At 37.4% G+C, this 16,250-nt stretch overlaps 1 protein-coding gene across 3 annotated transcripts; it reads right to left on the bottom strand.

Annotated features, from left to right (window-relative positions):
* Positions 1 to 233: 233 nt before the first annotated feature.
* LOC143856112 (hydroxyproline O-galactosyltransferase HPGT3-like) lies at positions 234 to 16,065 on the bottom strand. Of its 3 annotated transcripts, XM_077366188.1 has the most exons (13): positions 15,775 to 15,846; positions 15,130 to 15,181; positions 14,959 to 15,022; positions 14,817 to 14,866; positions 14,485 to 14,675; positions 13,710 to 13,770; positions 13,499 to 13,571; positions 11,682 to 11,805; positions 11,469 to 11,556; positions 6,583 to 6,633; positions 2,757 to 2,828; positions 937 to 1,049; positions 234 to 758 (listed from the first exon to the last, which is right to left on the bottom strand). In XM_077366188.1, exons 3-13 carry the CDS (start codon positions 14,995 to 14,997, stop codon positions 736 to 738), a joined length of 885 nt encoding a protein of 294 aa, XP_077222303.1. In that variant the 5' UTR covers positions 14,998 to 15,022; positions 15,130 to 15,181; positions 15,775 to 15,846; the 3' UTR covers positions 234 to 735. The 3 variants fall into 3 exon arrangements, with proteins under 3 accessions (XP_077222303.1, XP_077222301.1, XP_077222302.1); XM_077366186.1 differs by lacking the exon at positions 15,130 to 15,181 and having other exon boundaries at positions 15,775 to 16,065; XM_077366187.1 differs by lacking the exon at positions 15,775 to 15,846 and having other exon boundaries at positions 15,130 to 15,768.
* Between the last annotated feature and the right edge of the window lie 185 nt (positions 16,066 to 16,250).

Below are 16,250 nucleotides of genomic sequence, written 5' to 3'. Positions count from 1 at the left end.
TCCATAACAATAAGGTAGCATTACGAGATTGAACCCAAATATCAACACATGACACTGACTGTAAGGCAGCATTACACTATATAACATGCTAGCAATTCTCAATTTTTTTTTAATTCCCTAGAAACAATTGTTAGTGTTGTTAGAATTCTTGTATTTTTTTGCTTTCACCTGCCTTGAAATCTTTTTCTTATCATATGTACTGGGTACTATGAAACCATGATACAAAGTTCTCATGCCAGTCATTCTAACAAAAATATTGTTAATGTGAGTATTTTTATCCACCAAGTTGCATCAGCAATATAGATCTCATTGCATGATAATACATTTTCCATGGAGGATTTTTACATCATGATGAATTTTTACATATCTCTTGAAAGGCAAGTTCATAGCAACAGTTGAACAAGATCCTCTACATGTGTGTGATGAAAGATGTTCGGCAAATACTTTATGAATTTCAAGAAGTCAGTCTTACCTTTGCTGTTGCTGTTGGAGCATGGGTCTTGGCCAGTCTTTGATTTTATGGAGGAAATATTCCTCTCTAGTTGCTTGATGAACAAACCCCTCACCAATTCCATCTATCAATGAAACATGCTCTCAAAGCATTATAATTCCTAGTTTTTAACTTCCTGTATTCCGCTATTTGATTAACTTTGAATGAAGCAAAAGATTCTCTACGCTTAAGCCATGGATGGGAGAGAGTTGCAACAAAAATCGGCCGCAAAACATTCTCTCCTATCAAGCCAAGGAACATACCCTGTCTGGAAACAACATTAAGACACCAATAATTATATAAAAATTATTATGCTTCAAAACGCTATTGCTATTTAGAAGAATTATCAAAAGAAATGTCATGCAAGGGAGGAGAATCTACGGGGGTAATCATTCATAGAGAAGCAAATCAAATCACAGTAAGAATCTATAGAAAGGAAAACCTACCTTGTCTGGAGTTGCTGCAGCAAAGCCGGTTGTCATCAACATAAGTTGCTTCAAGGCCCATTATCCAAGAACCTACCGAGACATCATCATGAGCATAAGTTTGGAGAGACGCACTGCATACAGAGGGGAAATCGTGACAACCATGACAATAAAAGGGAAGCAATAAAGAATAATAATTTGTAGAGAGTTTCTGTAAAGAAATGCCAACTCATTCTACAACCACATTGTGCCTAGTCCTCCGGCCTCCTTTGTAGCCAGAGTATGGAGTATACCACCCTCTCCTATGGTCTGTGTGTTCACTTGGACAGCCTTTCTGGATAGTATCCTTCCGGTAGATCACTAGGGCAATCGTCAAATGTGTATCATTGACCATTGTGCGCTATGCGTAGCATCTGAAGAAAATTTTGACCATATGTTTATCCATTGCATGTCAGCTGTAGAAGTGTGGAGCAGGATTTTGGAGAGATTCGGGATGTCCTAGGTCTTTCCCCTGCACCTGGCCAATGTTTTGGAGACTTGATTCTCAGTTTCTTGGCCGGAAAAGGCTGAATTATATGGGGAGTGGTCCTTTTAGCCACAATATGGTTACTATGGAAGGAAAGAAATGCTAGGGTATTCAAAAGCATCGTAAAAAGGCCTCTTTTCATGTATAAAAGATGATTACGTAAACCATTTCTTGAGTAAAGATCTTCCCTTGATTTAGGTTCAGATGAAATTATGACCTTTGGAGGGAATGGAGACATTTGCGTTAGCATGGAGCAGGTGGAGATACCTACCCCAAGTTGGGAGCCTCCCAGTCCAGTTCTAGTAAAGCTTAACTTTGATGGCACAAGCAGGGTCAATCCAGGACCAGCAGGAGTAGGTGGAGTCCTCATGGATGAGAGGGGAGACACCAAATGGGCTTTTTCAGGCCTTTTAGGGATTATAGATTCGAACGAAGCAGGGGTAAGGGCAGCACTGTAGGGCATAAGGATAGCATAGAATAGTGATCTTATCGGACTAATTGTGGAGGGTAATTCTCTTAATGTTATTGGATGGCTAGACGGTAGCAATCCTCTACAATGACAATTTTTGCATATGATTGACGAGATTCACGATCAAGTGGGGGATAAGCCGATTATATTCCTGACTACTTATGATTTCCTGAGCTGGAGTAGAAAGGAATGGCAGGGATAGCCTGGCTACTTATGATTTCCTCTCTCCTTGAGGGGAGCTTCCTCAGATGTATTTGATTTTCCTATTTTTTTTCTTCTTTCTACCTTCCGATGTACTTTCTCTGTCACTGACTACCTCATCACCTTTGTAATGAATTGCTCTACACTTAAAAAAAAATGCCAAATCATAACTATAGGCCAAAAGGTACCCACTTTCCTAAGGCCTTAGTTCTAAGGTGAAAGATGCAAAATACTAACTATATATTACGGAATTTGAATGCTTATTTGTTTATTTTTTTTGTTGACATGCTACTTCCACGAATTTCCAAGCCTCCTCTGCAGTTTATTATACTCCTTCATTATACATGCCAGTCCAATAACCACACTTATCACAGCTAAATGCAACTAATAAGGATGAAACATGACAAAATAAAGAATTTCAGCATAATAGCCTACATCGACCGAGGTATCCAAATTGAGCCAACTTTCACTAAACTAGGAAGACAAGTACATGGGTTATAAATGAGCTGGGATATTTTTCAATCCAAGACTTGAATGCAAGGCAACAAAAAAAAAAACAAGAACAGAAGCACCTTGTGAGAAGTATACTGCCACACATTCACTAAGAAACAGAGTAAAAGTCCAAGCTTAGTACTTGATACGGACCTGTTTATACTGATGTACTGAGCCAAACTCCTTGAAAGTATAAGTAGTGAACCAGAAGCGTGCTGAAAATACCTGAAGGCAGAGATTGAAGCCAACCTTATAACAGCTCTATAATACTAAAAAAATCCAAATATGATGTAAAACAAAGGAGAATTTCCATTGTAAAAGATAATTCAATTTTTGCCAGTGGACGAGTGGTGTTATAGCACTAGCAACCCTTTAATCACTCATTTTTCGACTTTGCTTAACATTTCTACAGATAAAGATATTGGTGTGGCTGATTTGTTTTATTGATAAAATAGGAAGGTGGTATGGAAGGTTAGATTTAGAAGGAATTTCTTCGATCGGGGGGAATGACATAGCTACAATTTTTAAGCTAGGATTAAATTCATAGTGTTAATGGAAGAGTGTGGAGATGGTCCTCAATCAGTAGGTTTTCTATGCATTCTTTTTACAGCCATCTTGCTGATCAGGCTCGTCCCTCTCCTACTTAGAGATCCAAGGCCATCTTTCTATGACACAGCTACAATTTTTTAGCTAGGATTAAATTCATAGTGTTAACGGAAGAGTGTGGAGATGGTCCTCAATCGGTAGGTTTTCTATGCATTCTTTTTACAGCCATCTTGCTGATCAGGCTCATCCCTCTCCTACTTAGAGATCCAAGGCTTCCCCCACTCCCCAAGAGTCAAGGTCTTTTCTGGACTCCGTGCCTTCATAAGATCCTTATGGTTGACCATCTTCGGCATAGTAAAGGGATGCTTGTTAAACACTGTGTTTTATGCCTTAACGATGCTGAATTTGTTGATCGCTTGTTGATTCCTTGTAGGTTCACTAGTGCGATTTGGACTTTTGTTCTTTAGCTTGTTCAGAGTGAGTTGGTTTCTTCCTATATGTATAGCTGATTTTTTTTTTTCTATGAATGGTTAGATTTGATTTTTTTTAGTCTTAGGTTTTCGCTCTTTGGTGCTCTAGAGGTAGAACTCTTTGGAGCATGTTCTTTCCTGCTTTGAAAAGGTATGCTTTGATTTGATAATGTTAGTCTGGATGAAAAGGTACAAGAGTCTTTAAAGGGATATCGAGGAGAGCGCATATCATTCAAAAGCAAATTTCTGTGGTTGTCTAGTGGACGACATTTTCCTATGTTTAGGGGTACTTTGGTAGCTTCCGCTACAACTCCTGGGAGGTTATCCAGATGAGTGGTTGATCATCCTCATTCTTTGTGGGATCCTCCTCTTACATTTCTAAAGGTGAACTTCGACAAGTCGAGCCTTAGAAATCCAGGCAGCTAGCAATTTGGGGCCTTCTCTGGAGTTTTTCGAGACAGGCCAGGTGGGCCTTATTAGGCCCTAGTGGCAAAGACTCTAATGTGGCTGAGGTGAAGACTTCCCTCTTTGGTATTTGACAAGCAGATTAGGATTTGCTTGCTGATCTTATCCTTGAGGGTGACTCCCTCAATGATATCTGAGAGACCGTGTTTGTTAACCTTAGAGGTTTGCAAATGATATGAAGAGATTATAGACGTGATTGAGGGTCATAATACAGAAATCTGGCACGTATAGCGGTAGGTTATTTGAGAGGGGGACTGGCTTGCTTGTTCTGGAATCGATAGAGATGAGATCTCTTTGTTTCATTCCTTTCTCGAAGCACTAATGGTGCTTTTTGATTTGTGCTTAGTTGGTTTTCTGTATAGTTTGTGGGTTTGTTTCTTTTACGAGAACTCATTCTTGTTCTTATTTTTGCTCATTTAAATGATATTTGCCTATCGTTCAAAAAAAAAAATCAATATAATATCTTAATGATACCATTTTCAAAAAATAAAAATAATGATAATGTTTATTATAACCTATGATTTGTGGACACGGACACAAGTGTCCTGTGTCGAAGCGAACACGGAGTGTCGGACACAGCAAACTCCCAAAATTTAGAAACGGGGACACGGCTAAAATAGAAAGTATGTATAATCATAATTTGTGGACACGGATCCATGTGCCAAGTTTTGACATGGATACGTGGTATCTAACATGGCGACCCCTAAAAATCTAGAAATAGTGTCACACTCATACACACACATACATATAAAGTTACTGGCACTTCTAGCAATACATTTAAAAGCGTCTAAAGAGTGTCGACACATGTGGACACGGGTGTCGTGTCGGACACGACACGTGTGTCGGCAATAAATTCAAAGTGTTGGCTAAATCATTGATTATAACATATATTCTTAGTTTCTTTTTGCGTTTTCTTTCTTAGCTTTATTCTGAATTGAGATGTTATTGCATTGCGAAAAGATAAGTGACAATAAAGTGATTTGAAAATAAAGGGATACAACATTACTCCAATATTAATGATGAAAACATTTGCTCTATGATGTATTGTAATTTTTTAATGTCTATTTACAACAGATCTCTAAGTAAAGTGGGGAGAAGATGGCAACCCCAATCTTTGCATTATGTATAGTACAAATGAAAGCATGGAATAAGGAAAGTAAGAGAATTCAAATCTAATAAAATCTAAAACCAACCAAATGATAAAAACTAGCAAGCTAGCCACATCAACTATTTTCTAAGGTCAATATCCTGTTATCTAAAGTGAAAATTGAAAATTTCTTCACCTACACAGGGTAACCTAAACATTCCTCGCCTATTATATTAGCTTTAGGTTTCCCAACCATTCCTCGCCTAGGCAGGGTAAGCCCTCCTAGGCACCTAGGTGACGTCTAGTAACAACAGATCAAACGAGTTGAGAAGTGAAAATATAGGATGTTTTATGCTAAAACAAGAGATGGAAGTTTAAAATGAAAAAAATGGGAAAAAGATATATAAATTGAGAGGGAAATAAAGAAAACAAACGGATCCGATAAAATAAAGAACTTCCTAGCAACCTAATAAACTTTGATTCAATGAAGTAAGACTATCGCATGAAATTCAAAACTAGCAAAAGAAACATCTTCTAATCTAGATGTATGCATTCATTTGGCGAATCAAATCATAAAAATCATTTTTATGTTATTTTACCTTTCTTTGATACTCTTGAGACTTTTTTGAACTCTAATATTGCCTCACTCGGAACATCAAACAGCAGTTCACATTATTCCATCTACAGCCTAAATGGGGTTTTATTTGAGACACGCCCTTATAATATAAGCTACCCGCAACTATTACATCTTATATATATGAACCTTTGCTCCATTAACTTTTGCATCACAAGCGGAATTGGGTTCTCTCCTTCCCCATTTGGCCAATTTGATTATAAAAAGAAAATAAAGGCCAAAATAACCTACCCATCAGCAATGCTTCCAAGAACATACAAGCCTACAGCATATAATGGTGGAATTTTTAACCTTCTCAACAATATTTGCTAGAAAGATATGTCCGTAAATTATACAACAAAGTTGCTTTCCTCAATTTTGAAGTTACATCTAATCAACCAAGACCGTAATTCACTAATCTAATCAAATTATGCATTAAAAGCAACAACATGCAGGCTGCAGTGCAGAGTATTGCTAGAGAAGAGGGGGGGGGGGGGGGGGGGGGGAGATAATATAGTACGAGCAGAGTAAGTTCTTTCCGAGTAAGATTTAATACTGTGATGCTGTTCAAAACTCGATGAACCAAGAATGATTCACAATGCTTTTTTGCTCCAAATAAGCAATAACCAGGTTATAGATAAAGTTTTGCTCCTAATGATAAATATGTGCACAGCAAATACTCAGTGAGAAAAAATGGGGCCCACAGTCAATGCAAAATGGATTTGCAGAAAGTAAATGCAAACTAAGTAGAAGTAGTGTTGCAAAAAAAAAAACCTGGGCCATGTGTGAGATACTTACGACTTCTCATCCCCAAATTTCCACCATTCCGGTTCATACCATGGTTTTCCCCTGAGAAAAATTAATAAAAGGTTTTGATTGTAAGGCAATTATCAATAGATCTATGAATGCTTTCACATTTAGCATATGAATGTCGTTTCAGCAGTAAAAAAAACTTAGCACTTTAAATTTCTAATATGATAAATAACAGTTACTAGCTAGCAATGCATATAATATGAGATTTATAATCTTAGAGATTTACATGACAATAAAATAATAATATTGTACATCGTGTATGGTAGTATATTCATGATAATCAATAAGTATAATACATTTATTAGTATGAATACGTTAAATTAATCATTTATTTTATTGTCTCCTGGTTTCCCAAATAAGTAATTCATTTGGGATGAGATATGGATGTTGATATTTCCAACCCATTTACTAGCCATCCCAGCTCTTTTTTGTTCCATGTGCACATGATCATTTAAGTTACATTAGCAAGTACCTCTCTCTCCCACATAACACGTGTATAATAAATTTATTAGATACAATATATAAGATAAAAATAAATAAGCAATTCATTTATGGACGCTATGGATACTTTAAGTTAGTCATTCATTTTATTGTCTCATGCTTTCCTAAAGAAATAAGCAAATCATTTGGGTGGCGTGGGATGTTGGTATTTCCAACCCCTTTACTAGCCATCCCAGTCCTTTTTTTGTCCCACATACACATGATCTTTAAGTTGCATTAGCAAGTAACCTCCCTCCCCATAATACATCACCCTTTTTACCTGCCATCCCAGCTCTTTTTTGCCCCACATGCATTGATCGGTTAAGTTGCTTGCGAATAACCTCTCTCCCTCCCTCTCCCTCTCTCCTCTCTCTCACTGTCTAACGTAATAGATGTTGATATTTCCACCCCCTTTACTAGCCATCCCAGCCCCTTTTTGCCCACATACACATGATCTTTAAGTTGCAATAGTGAGTAACCTCCCTCCTCATATTACATCACCCTTTTTACCAGCCATCCCAGCTCTTTTTTGCCCCACATGCATTGATCGATTAAGTTGCTTGCGAATAACCTCTCTCCCTCGCTCTCCCTCTCCTCTCTCTAAGTGTCTAACGTAATACATGTGTATAATAAATTACTAGATACAATATATAAAATAAAAATAAAGAACCGATTCATTTATGGATACTTTAAGTTGGTCATTCATTTTATTGTCTCATGCTTTCCCAAATAAGCAATTTATTGGGTGGGGTGGGAATGTTGATATTTCCACGCACATGCACAATATCGATTTAGTTGCTCTCTCTCTCTCTCTCTCTCTCTCTCTCTCTCTCTCTCTCTCTCTCTCTCTCAAAACAATGGAAAGGAAATGAAAAAAAAAGAGAGAGGAGTTTCTTTCTCTCCACACGGCCACAAAACCTTTTTTCCTTGTGTAGTTCATTGCCTGAACATCTCCCATTGGTTATTGGCATCTAGGTCCCTTTTCTCTTGCTACAATCGTTGAATCCTTGAATCTCTAGCATTATGTCGAGATTTGAGATCAGATCTCGTCTTCCTGATCTGGTTGTTGTAGAATCTCAGGTTGATTCTCTCTAACATGCCTAGGTCTTAAAAGAATCCAAAACGAGGGGGGATTGGGTTTGGATTTTTCTAAGTTGCTATCTTCTTCTAAATCGTCGGTTCAGTTCATTCCTTCACGCTATGGAGATGATAGACGAGCTGATTCAAATCACAAAGTTGATGATACAAGCAACTGCTATGCTCACTAATGAAGAAGATAAGAGCCTTCAGTTCAAAAGGAATTTCTTTGAGTATGAGATTGAGGCCCTGGCAATAGTTACTAGTTTATTCACTTTATTGGGCGTGGCCTACTAGCGTCCAAGTGGGCGACATAGGTGCATTTGGATTCATAGTCCTCTTGGTGTCTTCTTTTTATGCCTACATTGATGGAAGCCATGGTAGGCACCCCATTTCTATTAGCATCTGGTCTTTTCAAGTGCCACCAACAGTAGCAGCTTTCTGTTGGACTGCTTGCCTTAACAAGATACTCACAATCGACTATTTCATCATTCGGACGCAATTCATAAGCAATAAGTGCTTGCTGTGTTGCACATATGCAGAATCCATACATCATTTGCTTTTCATTGAAGGATCACCTCCCAACTTTGGGATTTTGCAGCTGCTAAGGATGTCGTAGGCCATACCCAAGATGATTGGAGAGTTGATGGGCTCCTAGAGCTCCTCTCTATGGCCAGCCCTCTTGTTGGCTGTCTAGAAGGAGCAAAATATGCGGATTTTCAAAGGGAAGGCATAAACCATTAATCACCTGAAAGCTATGATTTTTAGTAGTATCTTTTCATTGGCGTCGATTGCTTCAGCCTTTCATGGTATCTCAGTTATGGATCTCCATAAAGAAAAAAAAGGGCGGCAGTGCATGAGGCTGTTTCAGTGACTCGAACCCATGACCACCAGGTCACAATGGAGCAACCTTACCGTTGCGCCAAGTATCGCCCTCTAGTTATGGATCTCCATAACCATAACAATTTATTTTATTTAATTTTGTAATAGGCAATGCTCTGAACCCCAAATGGAATTCCTCCTCCCCCTCCTCCTACACACACCAAGTTGAATTTTGATGGATCTTTACATTGGTGGCATCATCAAAGGCCATAACTGTTAGGATGATTTCCTCAATGTGATCCACTAGATTTGGAAGAAGACCTATCCGTGGCAATTAGTGATGTTTTCCTGATTTAAGGCTATTTTTGGGGCTCTCTATTTCCCAAGTTCATTTTTTTCCTAATCTTATTTTTCTGTGCCGCCCCCGCCCCCCCCCCCCCCCCCCCCCCCCTCCCTCTCTCTCTCAGTGACCGCCTTGGTCATTAATGGGGTTGTATTATTCCCTTCTGAATGAAGTTTTACTACCATATAAAAAGATTCTTAGTTCGATTATATCAAAGTACTATTAGAGAAAATTCAATGGTGACACCCAAATACAAAATAAATTTCTTGTGGAAGTTTCTCTACATGACGGTCACATAGGGGATGATTCTCAGAACAAGGATCAAGATATAAACATTGATTCATCTACATTTTACTGATGCGGTCTACAATGAGACTCTGGGAGACACCATTCAGAAAAAAAGAAAGAAAGCAAGAAAAATGAGCCTCTGGGAGATAAACTGGATGAAAGTGAAAAGTCTTTGCCAGTCCAAAAGACACTCTTATCAACTTCAAATGTCATTGATGAAGCATGGAAATATTCTATCATCTATGAACAAGATGTACGTTAGGAGAAAAAGATAGTAACCTGACTTTTGATAGAGGATCAAAGTGAAAACATTTTCTCAAGGAAGATGCTGGAGAAATTGAAATTGGAGGAAGAAAAACAGCCACGACATACCAGATCCAATGGTGCTGGCTCAAGTACTGGTGAGAGTGCCTGAACCTAAGCATCTTGCTTGACTAAGGGTGCGAGTTCGGCTTTCAGTATTTAGCTTTAACAACCTTCACTAGCGCTTGGCTAGTTACCGAAACCCAACAAGATCCTCTGCACTTGTGCTTAAAGGGTCTTCTTAAAAGCGACTAGAAGGTTCAAGGCGAAGTGAGATACTTGTTAATATCAATATCTAGTTTAGGTGTTTAACATTCAATTGAAAATGAGTGGGAAATATTTAACTATTAAAAAAATTCCGGTAGCATCTTTTCCGAAACGAAACGCTGAAGCATTCTGTTCCACTGGCCAAAACGAAACGGCGAACAAACAGAATCGAGAGAGACTGTGGCAATGGGTGGTTATTGTTATACATAACTACTTGGGGCTCAGGGCTCTCTCTCTCTTTAAAAGAGAGACTGACACATGACACCCGATAATTGTCTCAATACAATATTACAATTTTACAGCATAAATAAACACAACAAAATAAAAAAAGATATGGTTTTCATGGGTAATGGTCCCTCATCATTCTCCCCCGCTTGAAAAGAAATTGACTTCGTCGAATCAAACCCATCTTCTTTGCAGTCTTAGACAATGGTTCATCCTTTTTTAACTTTAATCAATCCTCTCAGGGAAATCCTACTTTTTTGCATCATCATCCTAACTTCACTCAAGTTAAATCCCAACTAGAGGAGCATCTCACCAATCTAGATAGGTTCTCAACAGTCCCCGCTCAAGTTAAATCCCAACTAGAGGGGAGGGAGAGGGGTCACCTAAAGATGATATTTTTCATGTCCGCATTACATTAATTACACGAATATTAGATGGCAGTGATAAACTACCACGTGATATGTAATTCAATCAGGTCAAGGAACTCATGCCACACAGAAATAACTATTGATCACTAGAAACAGACTTTCATCCAAAACCAAAAGCCAAAATTAGCTGCCACAACATAGATTCAATGACATAATACGCAAGTCACACAAAATAGAAATATTTCCATACTGGAAATTAATAATCATTAGAAAAAAACCTAAGAGAACTTTAATCCCTTGACTAATTGAAATATGTCACATAGGAACATTTGACAGAGTTAACATGCAAAATGGCAACGATAAACTACCATGTGATGTGTAATTTAATCAGGTCAAGAAATCCATGTCACAATGGATATATTTCAAATTTACAGGCTGCTAGAAACTTGCACTCTTAAGGCAAGAGAAGCAAAGCCTTCACTAAATGCGGACAACAAAAGAACTCCACATACAATCAACAAAGACAATGGGCGTGGAACATGGCATAAGCAATAGAAAACCCCAGCTCAATTTGGAATTTCAAAGTTATTAAAGCAAAGTCAAGAAAAAAAAGGTCAAGAAACCACCTACCGAAGATCTATCATAGGTTACCCAAAATGCAGAGCAATTATAAATTAACTGGGAAAAGAAGCACGTACTCATCACTTATTACATCCCCAGACTTCATGCAGCCCATATAAGCACCATGTTGGCCACGATGACTTTCAAGAATTCCAATGAACCCATCTGTTAAGCCATTAAACATCATAATATTTCAGGCTGATACTAATGAATGAACAGAAAATGCTACGACCTAGGCAATTACTTATTACATTCTTATATTCACAGAACAGAAAAAATAAGAACTTTACCCAGGTCAAGGTTAATGTTGTCGTTAACTTTAACATAGAACTCCGAATCCCATGTCTCAAAAGCTGCAGCAAAGAAGAACTTCGCTTTCTTTGGCAACTCTTCTAAAGCTTCCTCATGACCTTCCTACAAGTTAAAAGGAGTACTTAAGCACTGGTAGATGAATTTCAAATCCTGGAATTTGCCTCAAATTAATAAATAGAGAATTGAGAGCTTGGTAAAAAATAAGGCAACATCCCAAAAGAGGAACACCTTTGAGTCATCTAGTTTGTTTCTCGAAGGAGACTGATCTTTTTTACAGAGACATGAATTCTTCCTTTTTCCCAAGTCTCCCGAAGAGAACTGTCTTTTTTTTTAATATATGAAAACTTCTTTTTGAATCTCTTGGAAGACACTCAGAAGGATCCACATTCTTCTTCTCCAAGGGAATGAAAATGAAAGTAATTAGCTAAAGCGATTTCTTTTTACCTTCTCCTTTTCTATATTCTTTACTTGTTCTTCTTCTTATCCTTTGCGTTACTTTTTTCTCCAAAAGATCCGATCCCTTTCAAAAGGATCTCTCCTCAATTTATAGAAATTTTCTTGGAGTCCGTTGGCAAATGTCACCTCATCCCTTAATCTTTGATTTCACGATATCAACTTTCTCTTTTTAGGGTTGTTGGCAACTGTGGCCTCATCCCTTATCTTTGATTTCACGATCTCAACTTTCTCTTATTGGAGCCATTGGTAATTATCATTATTGTGCAAATGTCTTGTATAATGGCATTATACAAGACCTTGACGAACTAAAGTGTGTGACGCACACACGGGTCGCCTTTCACTACAGGGGTATTTCGGTAAATTTTTTCATGTAATGGCAATGATATATAAGCCACATGTTAGGGTTACTGGAAGAGGTTTTTCTTTGTATTTTCTTGGCCAAGAAGAAGAGAGTTTGTAACCCTAAGACCGAAATAGTGAAAACTCTTCTCCCGTGGACATAGGCACACTCCCAAACCACGTAAATCTGGTGATTCTTGTGTGATTGTGTTTCTTTCCATCGTTTCTTGAAGTTTTTTGCAAATCATGTTTGATCCTTATTCGAAGTTATTTCTCGATTTTTCTACAGTCATCTCACTCCTTATCCTAATTCCACGATCTCAGCCTTCTCTTCTTGGAGTCGTTACTTGGTAACTATCATCTCATCCCTTATCTTTGGCTTCACGATCTCAACTTTTCTTCTCTTTTATGTGGAGCTAGGCAACTTCCCTTTTTGAAACATATATGATTCATTTCTTTCTTTCTTTCTTTTTTTTGAATGGTAAGAGATGACTCATTTCTTTCCCCGGCGAAAGTTTTTTTATGCCTTTAAACTTACAAATTTCTTTTCTTTAGTCTTCGGTTTCTTTTCTTTTTTTCTTTGACTAAAGCATTTTTATTTTACTTTTTCTCTTTCATACTTTTTTATTGATTTTAGGAATAGGCATAACGTGTAACCACTTTTCTTTTTACAGAGGCATTTTACTTTTACCCCTTTTTAATAAAATTTCGTGTTCGGCAATATATATAATTGAAACAATATCGGACTACAATCAAGTTAAATTGTAATTGGTGATTTTTTTTTCTAAAATGGGTGATTGTGATCTAATAGGATTGCAAACAAATTTTAAATTTTACACAAACAGTAAGGTAGTGGATATTATCACCAAACTCTTCAACAAATGCAATTACTGATAGCTCAACTTTCAGCATAACTAAACTCTAAATCAGTTCACAGTTTTCATCTCTAATCTTTTACACAACACCCAAATAGTAATTTGTCTGCAACATAATTACTTACAAGAATCAAGAAATCCTTCATCAGACGATTCTCCTCATCAATATTACGATCCAAGCTATCTCCACGATTCGCACTGCCAATATCAAATATCCAGGTAATAATGTAAGATTAGCCAATCATAGGTCTGCCAGAAAACATAAGAGGATTCGCAAAACAAATAGATAAAAACTACTAGAGAAAAAAATAATGAGTTTAAGCTTTTTGGGATAACCTCCGCCCAATTATAAAGCGTATGACCACACCTTTTTCCTCAAGTTTCTTTAAGGCATCACCTGAGAGATGAGAAAAATGAATATAATTTTGTACATAAAGTGCCGGGATTCCCAGTATCATTCACGGTAAAAAAATTCATGGCCTTTAAGCAAGTTGATCAACATGAATTTAGGAGGCAAAATATGGACTAACTGTTACTAAATTTGAAAAATTACAAAGAGAGAACAACAATGCAGATCCTAGAATGAATAAGTGAATATTTAAATAAACTTAATGTCCTAGAATTTTGTTTTCTTTTTAAACCTTATTCATAATCCCGCTGTGTAAAAAGAAATGACACAAATTTCAAGATCTCGGGACAAAGGTTCAAAGCAACCTGTGCAATTCCCAATTTTTTTGGTAGGTAAACTGGGATTGAACCCCCCCCCCCAAGTTCAAAAAGCAATGTCTTGACGATAGAGCCAGAGGCTCAATCACTAATTCCCAATATCAGGCTTTTTTTCTTTTTCTTTTTTGAAAATTAAATTCCCAATATCAGGCTTAACTAAACCACGTGCATAACTGGGAACAAAACTCTTGCCACCCCAGAACACATGTCAATTTGTCGCTGTCCTCTGGAGAACCCATATTCCTAACATCAATCCCACATCCAGAGTTTGTTTAAAACTGAATGACTGACCTTTGCTATCAAAACTTTCCCATAGAATTGAAAAATTATTCAGAAAACCAAAAAAAAAAAAAAAAAAAAAAAGTGGTAAGAAATCCAAACTGACCTTTTGGCATCCAAGAACCCCTGAGTCTATTCCGTGTCAAACGACTTCCAAATCCGGTATAAATTCCAATAACAGCAATAAGTTTTTGACCTGAGAAAGACCTATTTTTGTTCAACTGATTCCTGAGATAACCTTTACTCTTCGCCAGTGTCAACTCCATCTCAGCTTCCACGATCCTCTCCCCCAAATCTCTGAAAACCATTCAAATGAGACATGCTTTCGAACCAAAAATATGGATAGATAAAATCTATACTATATCAATCAAATTAAGCAATTAAAAAAAAAAACATAATGCCAACATAGAAATTGTCCAGAATTCCACTAGAACTTACTTGCATCCAAGGGTCATTAACTTATCTTCAACAGTAAGGACTCTCGGTGGCTACAATGAAATACCCAAAAAAAAAAAAAAACATAAATAAGTGACTCTGAGATCGAAGAAGAAAACAATAGAAGAAAGAAACATAGACAAACCTGGTGCGAATTTTTCTCAAGAAGGTCAGACAGCAGCATTCTGTTCTCAGCGTCTTGCCACAATCTGAAATTTCAAAAGAAAATTGATACGTGCCTAATTAGCCGTAACACAAATAAACAAAAAAAAAAGGCAGAAATGAAAGGGAAAAGGTTGATTCGAGGCAAACGGACCTCCCAACAGTTCAATTCAAGAGGAACCATAACTCTCTTGAAACATAAGTTCCTGTTTCAGTTGCCAATTTTCTCAACATTTTCATTAAGATACAACTCCTTAAATACAAACACAAAGGTGTCCCACATCACCAACCCATTTATAAGACAAGTAATACGTACCAAAAACCCACAAATTTAAATTTCACAATCCTACAATAACTACTTTGTAACTGCATCATAACATGTACGTATCAAAAATCAAGACAAATTATATGGTGTAACGCCTTACAACAATAAGGCCTTTGTACGGTGGAAGTACCACCCTTGACTTTTGATCCAACAGCAGCTCCTCAAAAGGGAAAAGAGAGAGAGAGAGAGAGAAGAGGTGTTCTCAGAGTTCTCTTATGTACAGTCTTGGTATAGTAAATCAAGGGAAAAGGTTGTGGGGGTTTGGGTTTAATCTCATTGTAATCCTTGTAAATTTGTTTTCTCATAGTGGAAGATCGTGTTCTCGCCCATGGATGTAGGCATCAGAGATCATGTTAGAGCGATCGTTGAATCGAGGGTAATCTTAGATGGTAGTAAAATCATAAGAAAATTCAAATACAGTAAAAATTGAAAGTTTTGAGAGAAGGGAATTCCTAAATCCAGGAAAAAAATTACCTTCCTGCGATATAGAGCCAAGCGAGACAAGAGAAGAAGGCCATGATCAATGAGGTTTTATTAGTCTGAGAAGATTTGGCCACTGATTTCCATCGCCTTTCTTGCTTCATCGTGCTCTCTCGAAACGGATAGTTGTTTTCCATTGAAACAGAAATCCAGATAACTTAGAATACTGGTTTAATTTTCCATTCAGGAAAAACAAATCGAGAGAATGAGGAAAGCAGAAATCAGATCTTCGGTTTCATAACCTAAAAAACAAAGCTTTAGAAAGGGAAAAATGCAGAGAAAGAGAGGAGAGAGAGATGTAACAAAATAAGATGCTGGGGGTATTTGTGGAAATACGTGGCACAAAACTACAAATTGGAATAGAGGGCTGCTAGGAAGACGTACTTGTTTCAGTGTACCATAACAGATGCTGACCTTTCGCCACGTATTCAATTTTTTAACTGAGGTTTTGTTTTGGGAGATGATTTTTT

The sequence above is a fragment of the Tasmannia lanceolata genome, unplaced genomic scaffold (genome assembly GCF_043159265.1).
Source record: "Tasmannia lanceolata isolate RefF3 unplaced genomic scaffold, GAP_Taslan_0.1 ptg000023l, whole genome shotgun sequence".
NCBI classification, from domain to species: domain Eukaryota; kingdom Viridiplantae; phylum Streptophyta; class Magnoliopsida; order Canellales; family Winteraceae; genus Tasmannia; species Tasmannia lanceolata.
Note: the sequence above shows the minus strand (reverse complement) of the source record. Positions and strands in the feature narration are given on the sequence as shown.

Coding starts and splice junctions, on each gene's coding strand:
- LOC143856112 (XM_077366186.1), bottom strand. CDS start 15,917: ATGGAAAACAACTATCCGTTTCGAGAGAGCACGATGAAGCAAGAAAGG. Junction 14,867..14,958: donor TTGAGAAAAATTCGCACCAG/GTTTGTCTATGT, acceptor ATTTCATTGTAG/CCACCGAGAGTCCTTACTGT. Junction 13,572..13,709: donor CGCTTTATAATTGGGCGGAG/GTTATCCCAAAA, acceptor TGATATTGGCAG/TGCGAATCGTGGAGATAGCT.